Source organism: Cnephaeus nilssonii (genome assembly GCF_951640355.1).
Source record: "Cnephaeus nilssonii genome assembly, chromosome: 14".
NCBI lineage: Eukaryota > Metazoa > Chordata > Mammalia > Chiroptera > Vespertilionidae > Cnephaeus > Cnephaeus nilssonii.
The window spans coordinates 56,770,632-56,788,667 of NC_137085.1; the positions used below are offsets into that span (position 1 = coordinate 56,770,632).

An 18,036-nucleotide genomic window follows, 5' to 3' on the forward strand; every position below is an offset into this window, starting at 1 on the left:
TGGGTTAGGGTTTCTCAGTCCACACCATCGGCATTTGGAACGTGATAATTCTTTGCTGTGGGGGACTGTCCTGGGTACTAAGATATTTAGCAGCATCCCTGCCTCGGCCCACCAAATGCAGTGGCACCCACGCCCCTTCAGTCACGACAACCAAAACTCTTTCCAGACATTTCCAAATGTTCCTTAGGGGGGGTCATCCCCAGTGGAGGGACACTTAGCTAAGTGATTCAGGTGCACTCATCAAAGTAGAAACTTTGATTTGATGTGAAAACTCAATGTTGGTTCCCCAAACCACTGTTGTGAAGGAAGACACAGGATGAAGTAGGAGGAATTAAACTGGAATATAAGTCATGAGGCTTCTGGTCCCTCTGTCACTCACTGACACTAAGTCAGGTACATGAAAAGCTATTTAAATCTTCAATTTAAAATCACAATGCATCCCCAAAGTCCAGCATCTGTGATTCCCCATATCCCAACCAACTCTTTCCTTTTCCAAAGTATGTGTCACATACATTTTAAACATACTATTTAAGTTACTTAGATACTACTAGTATGTATGCTCCAAGTAAAAAGGGGCCTTGCTCGCTGATGTATTTCCAAGTCCCTTGTAGAGTGCATAGGATATAGTAAGTGCTCAATAAATATTTGTTAAATGAATCTCCTTTAGCCCACTGTTTCCTAAGCTCAGTTGACCACCAAACCTTCCCCTACTCCTCCCCACACACACATCCCTATTAACATCAGATTACACACAATTTGAAAAAAACAATACGAGGCTCAGATGATCCTTCTATGTTCTTACTAGCCCTGACTTATTCTGGGTTCTTTGGCTATTATTGGACTTTATTAGAGAGAAAGATGGCATTGATAAAAGAGCATTCTCCCAGCATCCTGATTTCTTAACACACATGTATGTTCTTGTCTAAGTGCCTGCATGGTTCTCGACATTCGGCAATGTTGAGAGAGAGCTCGGATTGCCACCGGGAGGGTAATGCTGCATTTAGTGGGTGGAGGCCTGGGATGCGGCTCAACGTCCTACAACGCACAGGACACCCACCCCACTCCCATCCCCTAACAAAGAAGTACCCGGCCCCAATGTCAACAGTGTTGAGGTTAAAGTAAAAAATATATACTTTCTGACATTTTATTCTGTGGCTACCTGATTCATTAATATGTAGGAACAATAAACTTTAAAGAAACACTTGTGATTCAAACTCCAGTTTGGGATTTGGGACATTAATCTAGGTTAACAAGAGTGTGTAAAAAAGGTCCTCAGCCGCTCTATGCCTCAGTTTCCTCACCTCCCTAAGTGTCATAATCATGAGTCTGTGCTTCAAAGGAGTCAAATGAGCCTTAATGAGTACCCACTAAGTATGCTGAGCCTCTCAGTGAAAGGTTTTACAGAAGCTAAAGTTGTGATTAAATTATTCTCATAACTAAATCTTCATCTATAATCAAGTAGCATATGACTTAAGAAAATTGAGATGATAAAAAAATATTTTTTCCAAGTAGTCAATCTAAGATTTATCAATTCGAAGAGGATGCTATTAAGATCCGTAATGTAATGCTCCGAACACCTGTGTTTTCCTTTTCGTCTCTCTCTCATGATAATGGGGAAACAGTGTTTAGCCAGGAGGCGGCACAGTGAGACCCAGACAAGTGCTTCGGAGTCAGACACATCTTGCAACCACTTAGTGTGTGATTACGGTCAGTTACGCAGTCTCCCTGGGCCTCAGCGTTCATTATCCTCACAATGAGGAGAATGATACTCACGTCAAATGATGAAAATGTAAATGGGTTAATATGTGGAAAGCACCTGTACACAGTGGGTGCTCAATAAGTGCGATTCCCCTTTCCATCCTCTGTGCTTTCCGAGATCGAATCTGGAAACATACACGTTAACTTCTGGCGTGCAGGTCACATGAAAGCTTTACCTGGCCAATTGTTTCAACCTCTTCCCCTATGAGGTGTTTCATAAAAGCCGCCAAACCACTGCGGAGTTCACCTATTAGACACTCCTTCTCTGTTTCATTTCTTTTGTGCCTTCTCCTTTAAGGCCAAGAGTGAATAATAGACCAGCTCGAGTGAGGGTAGCCAGAGGAAGGAGAGGAATCGGGTGCTTGGGATCACGGAGCAGCTGGGGAAGCAGCCGCTGAGTGAGTGATTAAGAAGCTCCGTGTGGCCAAAACCGGTTTGGCTCAGTGGATAGAGCGTCGGCTTGTGGACTGAAGGATCCCAGGTTCGATTCCGGTCAAGGGCACGTACCTTGGTTGCGGGCACATCCCCAGTGGGGGGGGGGGGGGTGCGGGAGGCAGCTGATCGGTGTTTCTCTCTCATCGATGTTTCTGGCTCTCTATCTCTCTCCCTTCCTCTCTGTGAAAAATCAATAAAATATATTAAAAAAGAAGAAGAAGAAGAAGAAGCTCCGTGTGGATCAGCGCTTCGTGCGAAGCTTACTCTGTTGGTGAACTCAAGGAAGAGGTCAACACAGAAGACGTGGGAAGAAACTGGTCAAAAATTGGCTACATTCTGTGGTCTGCAGAGGAGTTTTGCATGAATGATGTGGGTCCTGTGTAGTTTAGTTGAAGAATTCTGAAGATCACAATGAGGTTCAAGTAGGACAGGAGAACAGACTTGAGCTTGGCCACCAAGGTGAATAAGAGGAGCATGCACTTTGAGGTCAGGAGGTCAGGGTCCTCTTTCGGCTCTGCTACTCATCCACTGAAGTGACGTCAGGCCAATTACTTAAATGCTTTGAGCCTGATTTCCCTCTCACCCTCAGAGGATTGTGCTTTGTAGATTACAGTAGGCAACATATGTGAAAGTACCTAGCACAGTACCTGAAATTCAGGCATTTAGCCAAGTCTAAATCTTCATGCAAATCTCCATGAATTTCAGAGTTATAAAATAGTTTCTATTCATGATAAAATGCCTCCCACATGTATTCCACGAACAACTTGTTCCATGAGCTATTGAGGGGGACAAGAGAGGTAAAGGGAGGGAGAAGTAGTTCTGTAGTCAAATCAAGGTCAGATGTGCTACATACTATATCCCTCTCTCAGAGCTCCCCAATCCATGCACGCTTCTCTATGATTCTGGGATGTGAAGCACACAATCTAGCTACCTAGCAATAACTTGATTTGTTTAGCTCAGTGGTCAGCAAACTCATTAGTCAACAGAGCCAAATATCAATAGTATAACGATTGAAATTTCTTTTGAGAGCCAAATTTTTTAAACTTAAACTTCTTCTAACGCCACTTCTTCAAAATAGACTCGCCCAGGCCGTGGTATTTTGTGGAAGAGCCACACTCAAGGGGACAAAGAGCCGCATGTGGCTCGCGAGCTGCAGTTTGCCGACCACGGGTTTAGCTGATTCGAATCAGCTTTCCTAATACCTTTGTTAATGGAGCATCCATTGACTCTTCAGGGCTGGTATTCCGTAGAAATGCTGCAAGAGCAAAAACTTACTAGCAATCATGATTCTGGGACCTTCCCTCTGAACATAGGTCCTTCTCATTTTTTAAAAGAGCTCCCCTTCTGCTCAAGAGTGCACCCCCCAGTCCCTTTAGCTTTATTACAGAAGGTCTTCTTCACTCCTTCAAACAGGCAGAATACTAATGTACTCACACTGTCTAAGCCAGAGAAGAACACAAAGCTTATTGATTAAGGAGCATATTGATCGTTTGCTTTGTGAATCATCCCAGCATTAATTTCTAATTAGAGGTGGGCTTTAGCTGGCCACCCAATGTCTCTGGAATACTTCTTCAAATGGTCAATCCTTACACCCACATGAATGAACAACAATAGTAATCATTAGCACAAGTTAAACTTGCTAAGGATGTTAAATATACAAGATGCTTTCATATGTTTTACCTCATTTGTTTCTTTAAACACATTTTGGTATTGCCCCCATTTGACAGATGGGATAACTGAGGCTTGAACAACCATCTAAGTCAATGGCAGAGTCAAAGCCCAAACCCTATTCTTTGGTTCTAAGTTCAGTGGTTTATTATTTATTATCTATACTAATTCCTGGTGTGTTTGACATGGAGTGCACGCTAATATTAATAGCTATAACTTACATTTTTTAAATGTGTGGGTTTTTTTTTTTTGCTGAGTTTTTAGAGAGAGAGGAAGGGAGAGAGAGAGGTGGGACTTTAGCTGGCCATTGATCATCGATCAACTACACAACCCACTACTGGGGATCGAGCCCACAATCCTGGGCATGTGGCCTGACTGGGAATCGAACTGGTGACCTCTTGATTCCTGGGTCAATGCTCAACCACTGAGCCACAACTGCCAGACCTTACATTAAAAACAAACAAACAAACAAAAACAAAAAACTTAAGGTCCTTGAAGAGTAAGTATTCCCCTTTCTTGCTGCCTAGGTAGGCCAATGACTGGAGAGAAAGAAGGGAGATTAAGTCTGCAGCTCCCTCCCCTTAGGCCAGTTAGCACACCTTGATAAGAATGGGCAAGTTCTTTCATGCAGTGAGAAAAACCATGGACTCTAGAGCCATACTTCCTGGGCCTGAATCCCAGCTCCTTCACTAATTAGCTGCACAAGGTTGGAAAAAATCACATCCTGTTTTTGTGCTTCAGTTTCCTCACGTGTAAATTCTGTATTACAATGGTACCTAACACATAGGTGGTTGCGATGATTAAATGAAGAGTGATGAAACAGAGCAAAAAACAACTATATTGCTAATGCCTGTGGTTTATATTGTACGCGTAACTAGGTTCTTGCTGGCTGTCTTGGAAAGACAACCCACTACTGATAAGATTGTTTCTTACTGGAAAAAATATGTTTCCTGTTCCAAAAAGATCTAATAAATGAGGCTGGAGACAACTACGCCACTCAAAAATTATGGACATAAATGCTGAGCAATTTCTACCTCCCTCTGCTCATTCTAAAGAAAATAATATACATCAGAATCAAATTTAAATCATTTTTGGATTAGCCCTTGGTAGGCATCATTTTGTTCCATTGGTTCTACTCATTTCAAGCTTTATTAGAAACATCGTCAGCATAGCTATATGAACATTGATATCCAACACAAGCAGGAGCCTATTTGAAATAGCCTCAATTAAGGTTATAATTTCTTCCAGGATTCTCCTATAAATCTGAGGATTATTTAAAAACATAAATCATCTTCAAAAGCAATTTCTTTGTAACAATGAAGAATAAAAGGGCATGTAAGTGAAGCAACATCAATCTAGCGCTATTGCTGGGGGGGGGGGGGGATCTCCTATCAGCTCTGCTGTGTTCAGACACGGAAGCCCGGAAGTCTGCATGAGGTCAGTAGCAAGTCTGACCAGTATTCTAATATTTCTTATTTGATCTACTAAACACAAGTGAAGTCAATTTACTAATGTATTGGGAATGGGATTTTTAAAAACATTTTCTTGAGTTACAAGATTTTTTTAAAATATGTTATATTAAAAGAGAGGAAGGGAGAGGGATAGAGAGTTAGGAACATCGATGAGAGAGAAACATCGATCAGCTAGCTGCCTCCATACCTCCTACTGGGGATGTGCCCGCAACCATCGGACATGCCCCTGACCAGAATCGAACCTGGGACCTTTCAGCCCGCAGGCTGATGCTCTATCCATTGAGCCAAACTGGTTAGGCTTGAGTTATAAGATGTTTGATTAAAATTGCAATTTCTATATAGTTAACACATTTTCTATAAAGGAAATCCTGAGGAATCGTTTCTCTTAGGCAAGAGCAGTTTAATGGGTGGCGGTTAGGCCTTCCTTGTTCATATCCACTTACCAGTTTCTAATATTGTGCACCCAGATACTACACTTTATCAGGGCAATGGAGGTGAACCCTGGGAATGTGTTCTATTAAGAGAAGGATGCCAGTTTTTCTAACCATGACTACAGAGACCTCTGCTGGTACATGTTGGAACTGCAATCAGGGTCAGAAAGAAAAAGCAAGAAAGAAGAGAACAGAGACGAATTTCTCCATTTTTTCTTCCTTTGTCCATATACTACCATGAAAAAAAAACCCTATAAAGAGTCTATACTCACAATCTGTCATTTTGCTAGGATCTGGTTAATAGCCACTTTTCTTTGAGGTGACGGGAGAAGGGTATCAAATTTATAAAGAAAGAAAATACAGCACCACAAGAACTGGACTGTAATACATCTCCTACAGCCATCCGACAAACTGGTAAATTATTCACGGTCTACCTCCAAGAAGAGTCTAGAAGAGGGACCCAGTGAGTGAAATTACTGCGGCCTGTTAATCTTGTTAATTTTGAGGATTTCTTACTCTTGTTATTCTGAGGGTTGTACATGTTATATAACTTCTAAGTGTCACTTAATACCTGCATGTCTATTTTCCTCTTTACACTGTCTTCATCTTACCCAGGATAGGTCTGTTCACTGGTAAAGGCAGTCTCAAGCCATCACTTTTTTTTGGTTTGGCTTTCTGGAAGCCAAGAGCTGTTTTTGCTAACCCCTCCTGGCTGCCTCCCACCTCCCGCTCTAGATGTTTCAGACTCTCAGTGCTAACATGGTCCTAGAGTGACCTCTTGCTGCACGATGTGTACCTGAGCCTGCAAGCTCGGTCCTGGATGCCCGTGAATTGTCAAGACAGAAACCTGTCTGCATGTGAAAGTGAATGCATTTACCTGCATAAACGGAATGACCCAGCGCTATCCACCTTAACTTTCTAATGTTTCAATACTCCGTAAACTACTGGTTTCCCCATTATTGAGCAGTAATAGAAAGAATAATCTCCCTCCAAAATACACTCCATGAGCTTGTGAAATGGTCTATGTATTTATCCTTTTAGATTCTGTTTCAAAACAACATTCCACTTTCCTAATGAGATACGTGCTGGGTACTATATGCAGGACTACTGAATAAGCAAAAGAATTTACATGCGCGGAGTGGCAGAGTTCCCTGTGGGGTCCATGATTTGAAATTCCATGGTATCTGAATTAAATTCCAAAGACGGGTTTATGATGTAAAGAATGGTCTTACTGTTTAAGTCCTTTTGGCTAAATTCCTCACGGATAAATTCACCTACAAAAAAAAAAAAAAAAAAAAGAGAGAGACAAATGACTTTAGTGGGTGAGCAAACAAAATAGTAAATAAGAGCTGATAAAATTGTATGGCTATTTTATTTTAAATACTGGCTTTCAAAATCTCTGAAGTATATTCTTTAAAGAAATTGGCATTATTGCAACTACCTTAAAACTCATATGCAATGAACTTAAATGAGTCTCCAAAGTTTACTCTGTCTCAGAAATATCGTGCCTTAAAGAAGATATAAAAATAGAGGAGGACTAGGAAGAGACAGTAAAACGGTAAAATATGTAATTCTTGCCGTCCTCTTTAGTGATTTATTTTGATCACTATCTTCATCAAGCAGAAGTAATATGCAATCCAGATAAACCACTATACCAAAAAACCCAGAATTTAAAAACATAAGCTGACATCATTTAGAATTTATTTTAGAAAAAAGTCACAAATATGAATTTGGCTCTGACACTGAGTGTTCCTCTGACTATATTACAATCTAGCTGTTGTTGTTTTTGTTTAAAGTAAACAACAACAGTATATAAGGAAATAGCATGTCAGTATTTGGTTCTCCCACTCAAGATGCACTTGGAAAGGCTCAGCTTCAAACTCTCTTTTGCATCAATATTGATTTATAAACTGCATCTAGCAGTAAGGCCTGGGGAGTGTTTACCAAATGGGCCTGCGCCTAATTAAATTACTTTCTAACATTGCCAGGCACTGGGTATTCTTAAATGAGCAAGAACAAGGATGAAGGAAGACAGTACCTGTTGTTGTGTTCTCCAGATGTCCATGTTGGGGGCCTCGTAAAATCTTAAAGATAATCTGATCGTCCTCGGTGTCGGGGTCCGATGCCTTCAACACACGGGAAGTGATGTAAATCCCATAACAGCCATTTTTCAGGAGTCCCACTTGAGAGGCGGAATGCAAGTGTGTGATGTGGGGGGCTGTTTTGTCCAACTGGTCCACCTAAATTGTCAATCATTATAAGTTTATACAAAGGCTTCTCATCCCCCTGGGGTCTTAATGGTTAATAATGACAAACGTTCCTGAATCTCATTCAGATCCCTTTTCCTCTTCTTTTGTTAATTTCTGCTAAAGACTGTCTTGTTCACAATACCCTCAGCAGATATCATAGAGCCTGGGACAGAGGTGGACTTTCCATTGTAAACTTGGACCCAGCTTTATTTATCTGTCACGCTCCCCCATTAGGATGTAAGCTCCCCCATCTATTCCTTTCACTTGGCACAGTGCCTGACCATAACAGGAGCTCAAGGAATATTTGTTAAATGGATATACTAAGAGTGAATTGTACCGCAAACTTAATGTTAGCTCCACAGAAAGATTCCCCCAATTTTCCCAGTGTTTGGTTATTTACAGAAACAAAGTTATAAGGGTTTACAAATGCATTGAATATTTTTGTCATGCCTTTGTTCAAAGGGCAAAAATGTTCAATAAAAGTAGAAATACCTCACTAAGAAAATATTAAGAGGTAATTATGTATAGGCATTTGTGCATCTGTTCATATATGTGTGTACACACACACACACACACATATATATATATATATATATATATATATATATATATATATATATGATATTGAAAAGAAAAAGAGGTAGGAAGAACTAATAATAATTTCTACAACTTAGTGTTAACTGATTTAAAAACCCAGTTATTATTTTTTTTCAAAATAGAAGACAACTATAACACCATTTTTGTTCAAATCAAACACACATATATGTTCATACACACATAGGCAAAACTGTGGGAGCATTTGCACAAATCTGTACATTTGTCTTGGTGTGGCGAAAATGCACCACTCCTCCTTTGTGTATTTCCATATGAAATTTTGTAACAACCAAATATTTTTTCCTCTCAGGTTGGCAAGGTCCTTGTTGATTAACAAAAATAATCATAAGAAGCTGAATATAACACAAATAAATGGAATACTGTGCTCATGAATTGAAAGAAGTAATATCATTAAAAAATCCATACTACACAAAGCAATATACAGATTCAATACAATTCCTAGCAAAAATGACATTTTTTTCACAGAACTAGAACAAACAATCCTAAATTTTATATGAAATAATAAAAGACCCTGAATAGCTGAAGCAATTTTGAGAAAGAACAACAAAGTTAGAGGTTTCATGCTCCCTCATTTCAAATTATACTACAAAGCTATAGTAATCAAAATAGTATGGTACTGGCACAGAAACAGACACACAGATCCATGGAACAGAAGTGAGAGAGCCCAGAAATAAACCCATGTTGATATTGTCAAATAATTTACAACCAAGGAGGCAAGAATACACACTGGGAATACAGTCTCTTTAATAAATGCTGTTGGGAAAACTGGACAGCTATATGCAGAAAAAAAAGAAACTAGGTCACCTTCTTTCACTATATAAAAATAGACTAAAAAAAGATTAAAAAACTTAAATGTAAGACTTCAAACCATCAAACTAGAAGAAAACATAGGCAACAAAATTTTTAACATCAGTCTTGGCAAATTTCTTTTAGATATGTCTCCTCAGGCAAGTGCAACAACAGTAAAAATAAACAAATGGGACTACATCAAACTAAAAAGTTTTTTCACAGCAAAAGAAACCAAAACAAAAAGACAATCCTTGAATGGGAGAAGATATTTACAAATGATATATCCAATAAGGGGTTAATATCTAAAATATATAAAATACTTATACAGCACAACATAAAAAACACACACATACCAAAGCTGCTTAAAAAATGGGCAGAGGATCTAGAATCTAGATCCTAGATAGATATTTGTCCAAAAAGGACATATAAATGGCCAACAGACTCATGAAAAGATGCTCAACATCAGCAAGCACCAGGGAAATGCAAATCAAAACCACAATGAGCTATTTATGACCTCACACCTGTCAGAATAGCTATTATGAAAAAGACAGCAAACAAAAAGTATTGGGGAGAATGTTGAGAAAAGAGAACACAACCGCACTGGGGGTGTGACTGTAAATTGACACAGCCACTACGGAAAACAGTATAGAGATTCCTCAAAAAACCGAAAGCAGAAATACCATATGATGCAGCAATTTCACTTCCGGATATTTGGCAGAAGAAAAGAGAAACACTAATTTGAAAAGATATACACACCCTCATGTTCAATACAGCACTATTTATAATAATCAAGATATGGAAGCCACCTAGTTGTCCACTGATAGATCAATAAATAAAGAAGATTGGTATATATCAAACATAACTCAGTCATTAAAAAATAAAATAGAATCTTGTCAGGCCAGTGTGGCTCGGTAGCTGAGCATCAACTTATGAACCAGGAGGTCACGGTTCGATTCCTGGTCAGGACACATGCCTGGGTTGTGGGCACCATCCCCAGTAGGGGGCGCGCAGGAGGCAGCTAATCAATCATTCTCTCTCATCATTGATGTTTCTGTCCCTCTCTCCTTCTCTCTTCCTCTCTCTGAAATCAATAAAAACTATTAAAATAAAATCTTGCCATTTGTGACAACAGAGATGAATCCAGAAGGTATTATGATAAGTAAAATAATATAGATGGCAAAAGACAAAAAGACTTCACTCTTATGTGGAACCTAAGAAATAAGATAAATGAATAAACAAAACAAAAGAGAAATAAACTCATAGATGCAGAGAACAAACTTATGGTTGCCAGTGGAGGATGGGCAAAAAAGGTGAAAGGAAGAGAGAGGTACAAACCTCTAGTTATGAACTAAATAACTCATAGGAATGAAATGCATAGCAAAGGGAATATAGCCAATAATATTATAATAACTTGGTACAGTGACAAATGGTTACTAGACTTTTCATGGTGATCACTTAGTAAAGTATATAAATGTCAAATCGCTATGTTGTAAACATAAAACTAATATTGTATGTCAACTATACTTTTAAAATTTTTGGAAATAAATCATGTTGACTAATGTTTGTAGGAACAGGCATTCTATATTTTGCTGATAGGAGTGAAAATTTTCTGAATAGAAATTTGGCATGTATGTACACTGAAATGTGCACATACTTTGATCTAAAAATTTCACTTTTTTAAGTATATCCTGCAGAAATAGACATGTACACAAAATGCATATATATATATATGGATGTTTACTAAAATTCCAGAAAAGATAGAAGTCTAAAATGGGATTTCTAAACCATCTTTACCTGAGACTGAATGCTATGCAGCCTTTAAAAATTATGTTTTCAAGGGAGATTTAATGACATGAAAATGTTTTCATAACATAATGAAGAGTGGAAACAGACAATATACATAATAATACATAGAATAGCCCTGGCCAGTTTGCTCAGTGAATAGAGCGTCAGCCTGCGGCCTGAGGGATCCCAGGTTCGGTTCCAGCCGGGGGCACATGCCTGGGTTGCGGGCTCAATCCCTGGTGGGGGTGTGCGGGAGGCAGCCAATCAATGATTCTCTCTCATTGTTGATGTTTCTATCTCTCTATCCCTCTCCCTTCCTCTCTAAAATCAATAAAAATATATATATTTTTAAAATCTTTAAAAAAATTACATAGAATATCATGCCATTTTTATTGCACAGAAGAAAAGAATGGAAGTCGCCAACAATAGTTACCTTTGAATGGTATGTTTGTGAAGGTTATTTTATTCTTGTCCTTTTCTATAGTTTATGAATTCTTTTTTAAAAAATATATTTTTATTGATTTCAGAGAGGAAGGGAGAGGGAGAGAGAGATAGAAACATCAATGATAAGAGAGAATCATTGTTTGGCTGCCTCCTGCACACCTCCCACTGGGGATCAAGCCCGCAACCTGGGCATGTGCCCTGACCTGGAATCAAACTGTGACCTCCTGGTTCATAGCTCAAGGCTCAACCACTGAGTAGCGCCGGCTGGGCAGTTTATGAATTCTTTACAATAAAAAATTATTTTGTAAATTGAAAAGCAACACACATTTTTTTTTTGAGGGGGGGGGTATTTAATTTATTTTTTTAAATAAATCTTTATTGTTCAGATTATTACAGGTGTTCCTCTTTTTTTCCCCCCATAGCTCCCCTCCACCTGATTCCCCACCCCACCCCATGCCCTTACCCCCCGCCACTGTCTTCATCCATAGGTGTAAGATTTTTGTCCAATCTCTTCCCGCACCCCCACACCCCCTTCCCCCTGAGAATTGTCAGTCCACTCCCTTTCTATGTCCCTGATTCTATTATATTCATCAGTCCATTCTGTTCATCAGATTTTTTATTCACTTGATTTTTAGATTCACTTGTTGATAGGTATGTATTTGATGTCATTTTTTTTGTTCATAATTTTTATCTTTACCTTTTTATTCTTCTTCCTCTTCTTAAAGAATACCCTTCAGCATTTCATGTAATCCTGGTTTGGTGGTGATGAACTCCTTTAGCTTTTTCTTGTCTGTGAAGCTCTTTATCTGACCTTCAATTCTGAATGATAGTTTTGCTGGGTAGAGTAATCTTGGTTGTAGGTTCTTGCTGTTCGTCACTTTGAATATTTCTTGCCTTCTCGCTTGCACAGTTTCTGTTGATAAATCAGCAGACAGTCAGATGGGTACTCCCTTGTAGGTAACTAACTGTTTTTCTCTTGCTGCTTTCAAGATTCTCTCTTTGTCTTTTGCCCTTGGCATTTTAATTATGATGTGTCTTGGTGTGGTCCTCTTTGGATTCCTCTTGTTTGGGGTTCTCTGCGCTTCCTGGACTTGTAAGTCTATTTCTTTCACCAGGTAGGGAAAGTTTTCTGTCATTATTTCTTCTAATAGGTTTTCAATATTTTGCTCTCTCTCTTTTTCTGGCACCCCAATAATTCAGGTGTTGGTATGCTTAAAGTTGTCCCAGAGGCTCCTTACACTATCTTCATATTTTTGGATTCTTTTTTCTTTTTGTTTTTCTGGTTGGGTGTTTTTTGTTTCCTCATATTTCAGATCTTTGGTTTGATTCTTGGGGTACATTGATCTACAGTTGAGTTTCTGTATATTCTTTATTTCAGACAGTGTATGCTTAATTTCTGACTGGTCCTTTTCCATTTTTTTGGCATTCTCATTAAGGTCCTTGAAGGTCTCACTAAGCTCCTCGGAGGTCTCATCAAGTTTCTCAGCGGTTTTTAGAAGATTTTTGAGTAACCTTATAAATGTGGTTTTGAGCTCTATGTCCAGTGGTTTGCTTTCCTCCATTTCTTTCATTCGTGACATGTTTCTTTGTCTCCTCATTTTGGCTGCTTGCCTATGTTGATGGAGTGGCTTTGTGTGGTAGGTGACCTATAGGAGCCAGTAGCTCAGCCTCCTCAATCACCTGAGGTGGACGCTCTTGGTACACCCCTTTGTGGGCTGAGTGCAAAGTCTTGGTGTAGTTAAGCCTTGATTGCTGTTGGTACACTGGGAGGAATTGACCTCCAGGCCAATTGGCTGTGAGAACCCGCTGTGTCTATAATGGAAGAACTGCTGCGTTGGAGACACGTTTATGGTGCAGGACTTGTTTCAGTGGGGCTTTGGTGCTCACTGAGTCTGCCTCTTGAATGTGTCACTTATGGATGTGAGGAGTTGAAATCTGGTGTCGTCTCACACTGACCACTAGGTACACTGACTTCTGGATCTCCAATGGGGTGCAGGTCAGCTACTGTCTGAGGCCACCCAGCAGGTGCTACAGTGAGAACTACAGTTTTCTCCTCTTTGCTTGGGGTTTGGAGGTTTTGGAGCTGTCTGACCAGGGCTACAAGTTTGCTAGGTTAAGCTGCAATAGGGCAGGCCATTCATATGCAAAAGCTGCTGCTTGGAGCTTGGTGGGTTTGTAGGTCATGTGGGGCGGGGTCTCAGGGAGTCACTAGGCTAGGGCGTGGCAAACAGCGATGGCTGCCAGTCAGCCGTCTCTGCGTCTCCGACCACATCCCCGCGTCCCGTGCCCCAGCACAGTAAACAATTATTCCTGCGTGCAGCTCTGCAAGCAAGCCACCCTCACTTTCCGACCCGATGGCAGACAGTCCAGCTTCTCCCCGTAGGAGTTTGGGTCCCCCGCGTCTCCCAATAAACTGGATTTCAGAGTAATCAGGAGCTTGTCTCCCTTCGGATTGAAAAAAGCAACACCCGCCGCCAGCCCGGTTCGCGTGCCTCTGTACCTCAGCTTTTCAGCGCTTGTGCACATCTCAATGCTCTTTTCTCTTTCCTTCTAGTTGTAGGACTTCCACTTAGCCAGCTTTCCCTTGATTCTGGGTGGTAGACGTTTTGTCTTTTAGTTGTAGTTTTGAAATTGTTGTGTGAGGCAGCAGTTTAGGTGTTTACCTATGCCACCTTCTTGGTTCCTCCCCAACACACATTTTTAAAAGTTACAGTCATTCTCCTCTTCTGAAAAGTATGGGTGGCGAACTCTACTGTGCAGTTGGGTGGGAGGGAGGTGGGGAGTCTTAGTTTTCAGGGCCTTTTGAATGGAGAAGCTCTGGTGGCCGCTAGGATGGGTGGTCAATGTCAGGAGAGAGAAAAATCAAAATGCTTCATGCCAAGTAGGAATTTCTTAAAGCTGATAAATATCTGAGTGTAGGTGGGTTTATAAAATGTTATGTTTTCCTTGAAAACAAAAATGTTACAAGAGGAATGACTATCTGTTGGGATCATTTGTTTCTTAAAAATGTTAGTATCTGAACTCTGGTCATATGGTCACCTGTTGTGTCTTTGGTCACACGTGTGCTAAAAGGTATCCTAGTTTTATTAAAATTCTAGATTCTTCAAAAGCAAGTCTTCTGCCTCCGAATAAATTGAAGCATTTTAAAATATTGGAGTATAGGACATTATTGTTGTTGTTTTTAAAGAGAATGCTAACTTCATAAAAGGTTACATAGCAAGATATGGTTAATACATATAAAGAAATTAAAAAATATAAAACAAGTCGTATAATTTCTGTTTTAAGAAGTCATGTATTGAAAGGTTCTGCACAAAAATAGGAGAACGTGCTTGATCTGGAATATTCAGAGGAGGTTTTGTGAAGAAAATAATCATCCCTGAAAGTAGCTGGGATTTAGGAAGGATAAAGGAAAGGTAGGGCTTTCATGGGGCAGAGATGTACCAGTTATTTATGGCTGTGTAAGAAATGACTCCAAAACATAATGACTTCACACCACAATGATTCATTTTAGAGGAGGAGGAAGAAGAGGAGGAGGAGAAGAGCACCTACTGTATGTCATCATGACTCTTCATCTTTTTACTCAGATCCCCTCTTAGATAGAGACAGTGACCGTTAATTTCATGTGTCAACATAGCTGAGCAATGCTGCCCAGTTGTTTGTTCAAACACCTGTCAAGATGTTGCTGTGGAGATAACTGTTTAGATGTGATTACATTTCTATCAGTAGACTGTGAATAAGGCGAATTACCCCCTAGAATGTGGGTGGGCCTCATCCAATCAGTTGAAGGCCTTAAGAGAAAAGACTGATGTCTCTTAAAGCGGAAGAAAGTTTGCCTCCAGGGTTGCCTTTGCACTCAAGGAATGTCTATCCTGATGGCCTGCCCGGCAGATTTTGGATGTGTCAGACCCTGCAATTGTGGAGCCAATTCCTGAAAATAAATCTCTCTCTCTCTCTCTCTCTCTCTCTCTCTCTCTCTCTATATATATATATATATATATATATATATATATATATATATATGTATGTATGTATATATATATACACACACACACAGTAGATATAGATATAGATATATAGATATAGATATAGATAGATAGATAGATATAGATATATAGATATAGATATATCCTATTGGCTCTGTTTCTTTGGAGAATCCTGATTAGTACAGAGACTAAAGAGCAAGGGGAAATTATGATTATTTTGCATAATCAGAAGGTATCCTGAAGTAAGAGACAGATATATCTTTTTTGCTGTGGCTGGAAGTGTGTGGAGCAGGGTGAACTACATCTAAGAAGAGCAGATTCAAGATTTTGAGAGCCAGACATACTTGATGTGTTTTGGCTAAAAAAAGAAAAACACATTATGCCCTCCAGAATCATCATCACAGTCAACACAAATGTGGCAGGACCGGGCCCAGAAAGGATACTGCTGTTGGATCAGGAAGAATTGAGCTTTTTATGTGTTTCAACAAATTACTTAACTTCTAAACTTCTCAACATCTATACAATAGAGAGAACAAAACATATCTCAGATGATTTTTATGAGAATTAAATCAGATATGTATATGTTCAAAAATTGCAGCTGCTGCAAATATTATCCTCACCGTTATTACTCGTGTAATTATGATGTGGCCTTGTAAGTTTTCATATGTTTAGTTGAAAACCATTAAAGTTACAGTAGGTTACATGAATCAGTAAGCATGATCATAACAGTGTAGTTAAATATTGTAACAGTAGTTACAAGATACTGAGAAACAAATATGTCTCAGGCAACATGCTAGTGCCTTGAATACCTAATCTTATTTAATTCTCACCATAATCCTGTAAGGCATATTTTTTTTCAAAGTAGAATCGGAAGAGTTCAAGAACGCTCTCAAGGTCACACAGCTAATAAATGGCAAAGCAGAAATCTCAACCCAGGTGTGTCTGACTTCAAAGCCTGTATTTTTTTTGTTGTTGTTCCTTTTTGTATTACTACCACTGATCAGAGGTCAATCATTACCCGTACACAGGGACCACATTCGTTTTGTTCATATTAATAAGCCTGGTGCCTTGCTTGGTGCCAGGCATCTATAGACACACAGTACATATTTGAATGAGAGGAGGAAGGAAAGAGGAAATAGTTTTCCTTGAAGTTGTTTTCTACACCTCTCTGACCAGGAACTGTGTGTTTTTCATACTTGCCTTGATGATGAAGGAAACAGGTTCATGCCACACTCTTCCATCCACAACAAAGCCTTGGTTGGTCCCATCTGTGGCCACAAAAGTAAAGCAGTCCGTCCAGGCGTCCCTTCCCGAGTGCCTGTAGGCCACCTTCCTGCTGTCTACGTCCTGCTGAGTGAAATTGTGTTGAAGCAGCATGGTCCCCCGCAGGTAGAGCTGGCCATGCTGTGGGAGCCGGGCCAACAGGAAGGTAAGGCTCTCCACTGGAGTGTCAGGGTCGGTCAGCTGAAGGAGGTCAGCGGAAAGCAGGCCTGTGGCCCCTTCGGCCAGTCTCAGCCCCTTGTTCTTGGTCACCACGGGCAAGGCTCTGTCCACGGCTTCCAGGATGATCTCAAACACCCCATGCCTGGTCTGCAGTCCATTGCTGACAATGAATCTGGCAAAGAGAGGCAAGGCAGCCTTCAGCATGGATTCTTGTGTCACCATCTACTGGAATGAAATGATAACAACACACACCTTTACTAAAGGATATGTCGTGTTGGGACTCAAATGAAAAATCAAGGGCAGGTCTTTCAGAGGACACCATTCTATTAAATAAGTCACTAGGTTAACACACAAATTGCCCATTCCACATCCAAAAGTGTTTCCTCACTAACATCAATGGTAGACTCTTGTGGTGGAGCAGGCAAATGCTGCCAGTGATATTTCTCAGGCTTAGTGTGATTCTTTGCCCCAAATAGGAATGTCACATCCAATTAGACCCATTGCATGAGCTTGCAGAGAACTCATTTTATATATTTATACTTTTTCAATTGTGTTTTCTTTGTGGGAATTTAATAAGCTAAACTTTTAAGACTAACAATTGGAGGCCAATCAAGTGCTGAGTAGGCTGAGTTTGGCTAATTCACTGTATTTGTATAGGACAGGTCACCTAAATGAGCCATGTAATCAAGCCTAACTCATCTCTCTTTCTAGGCCTCATTTCCTCTCTTCTGCAAAATGAAAGATTGACCAAATGATCGCTAAGTACCATCCAACTCTAAAATATCATGTGATGCTCTAATCCCTTACTTTTTCTTGTGCATCTACATTTGCCCCTTACATGGTATGTGGGAAGTTATGGTAGACAAGGATTATTTCCCTGCTTTAAAGAAAATAAAATTATAGCAGGAAGATGATAAGGCAGGTAGGAGACAGAGCTGGGACTAGAACCCAGGTCTTTGGATCC

General features: G+C 39.9%; 1 protein-coding gene across 1 annotated transcript in view; it reads right to left on the minus strand.

The window, feature by feature from the left end:
* Positions 1-17,294, minus strand: part of LOC307110928 (FRAS1-related extracellular matrix protein 1-like) — a gene marked incomplete at its 5' end in the record, with an annotated part of 46,578 nt that extends 29,284 nt beyond the window's left edge. The window contains 3 exons of the mRNA XM_079790490.1: positions 6,894-7,038; positions 7,803-8,004; positions 16,830-17,294. Of these exons, the coding sequence (XP_079646616.1) occupies positions 6,894-7,038; positions 7,803-8,004; positions 16,830-17,294 (812 nt within the window). The remainder of the gene's footprint in view (positions 1-6,893; positions 7,039-7,802; positions 8,005-16,829) is intronic.
* Positions 17,295-18,036: the final 742 nt, after the last annotated feature.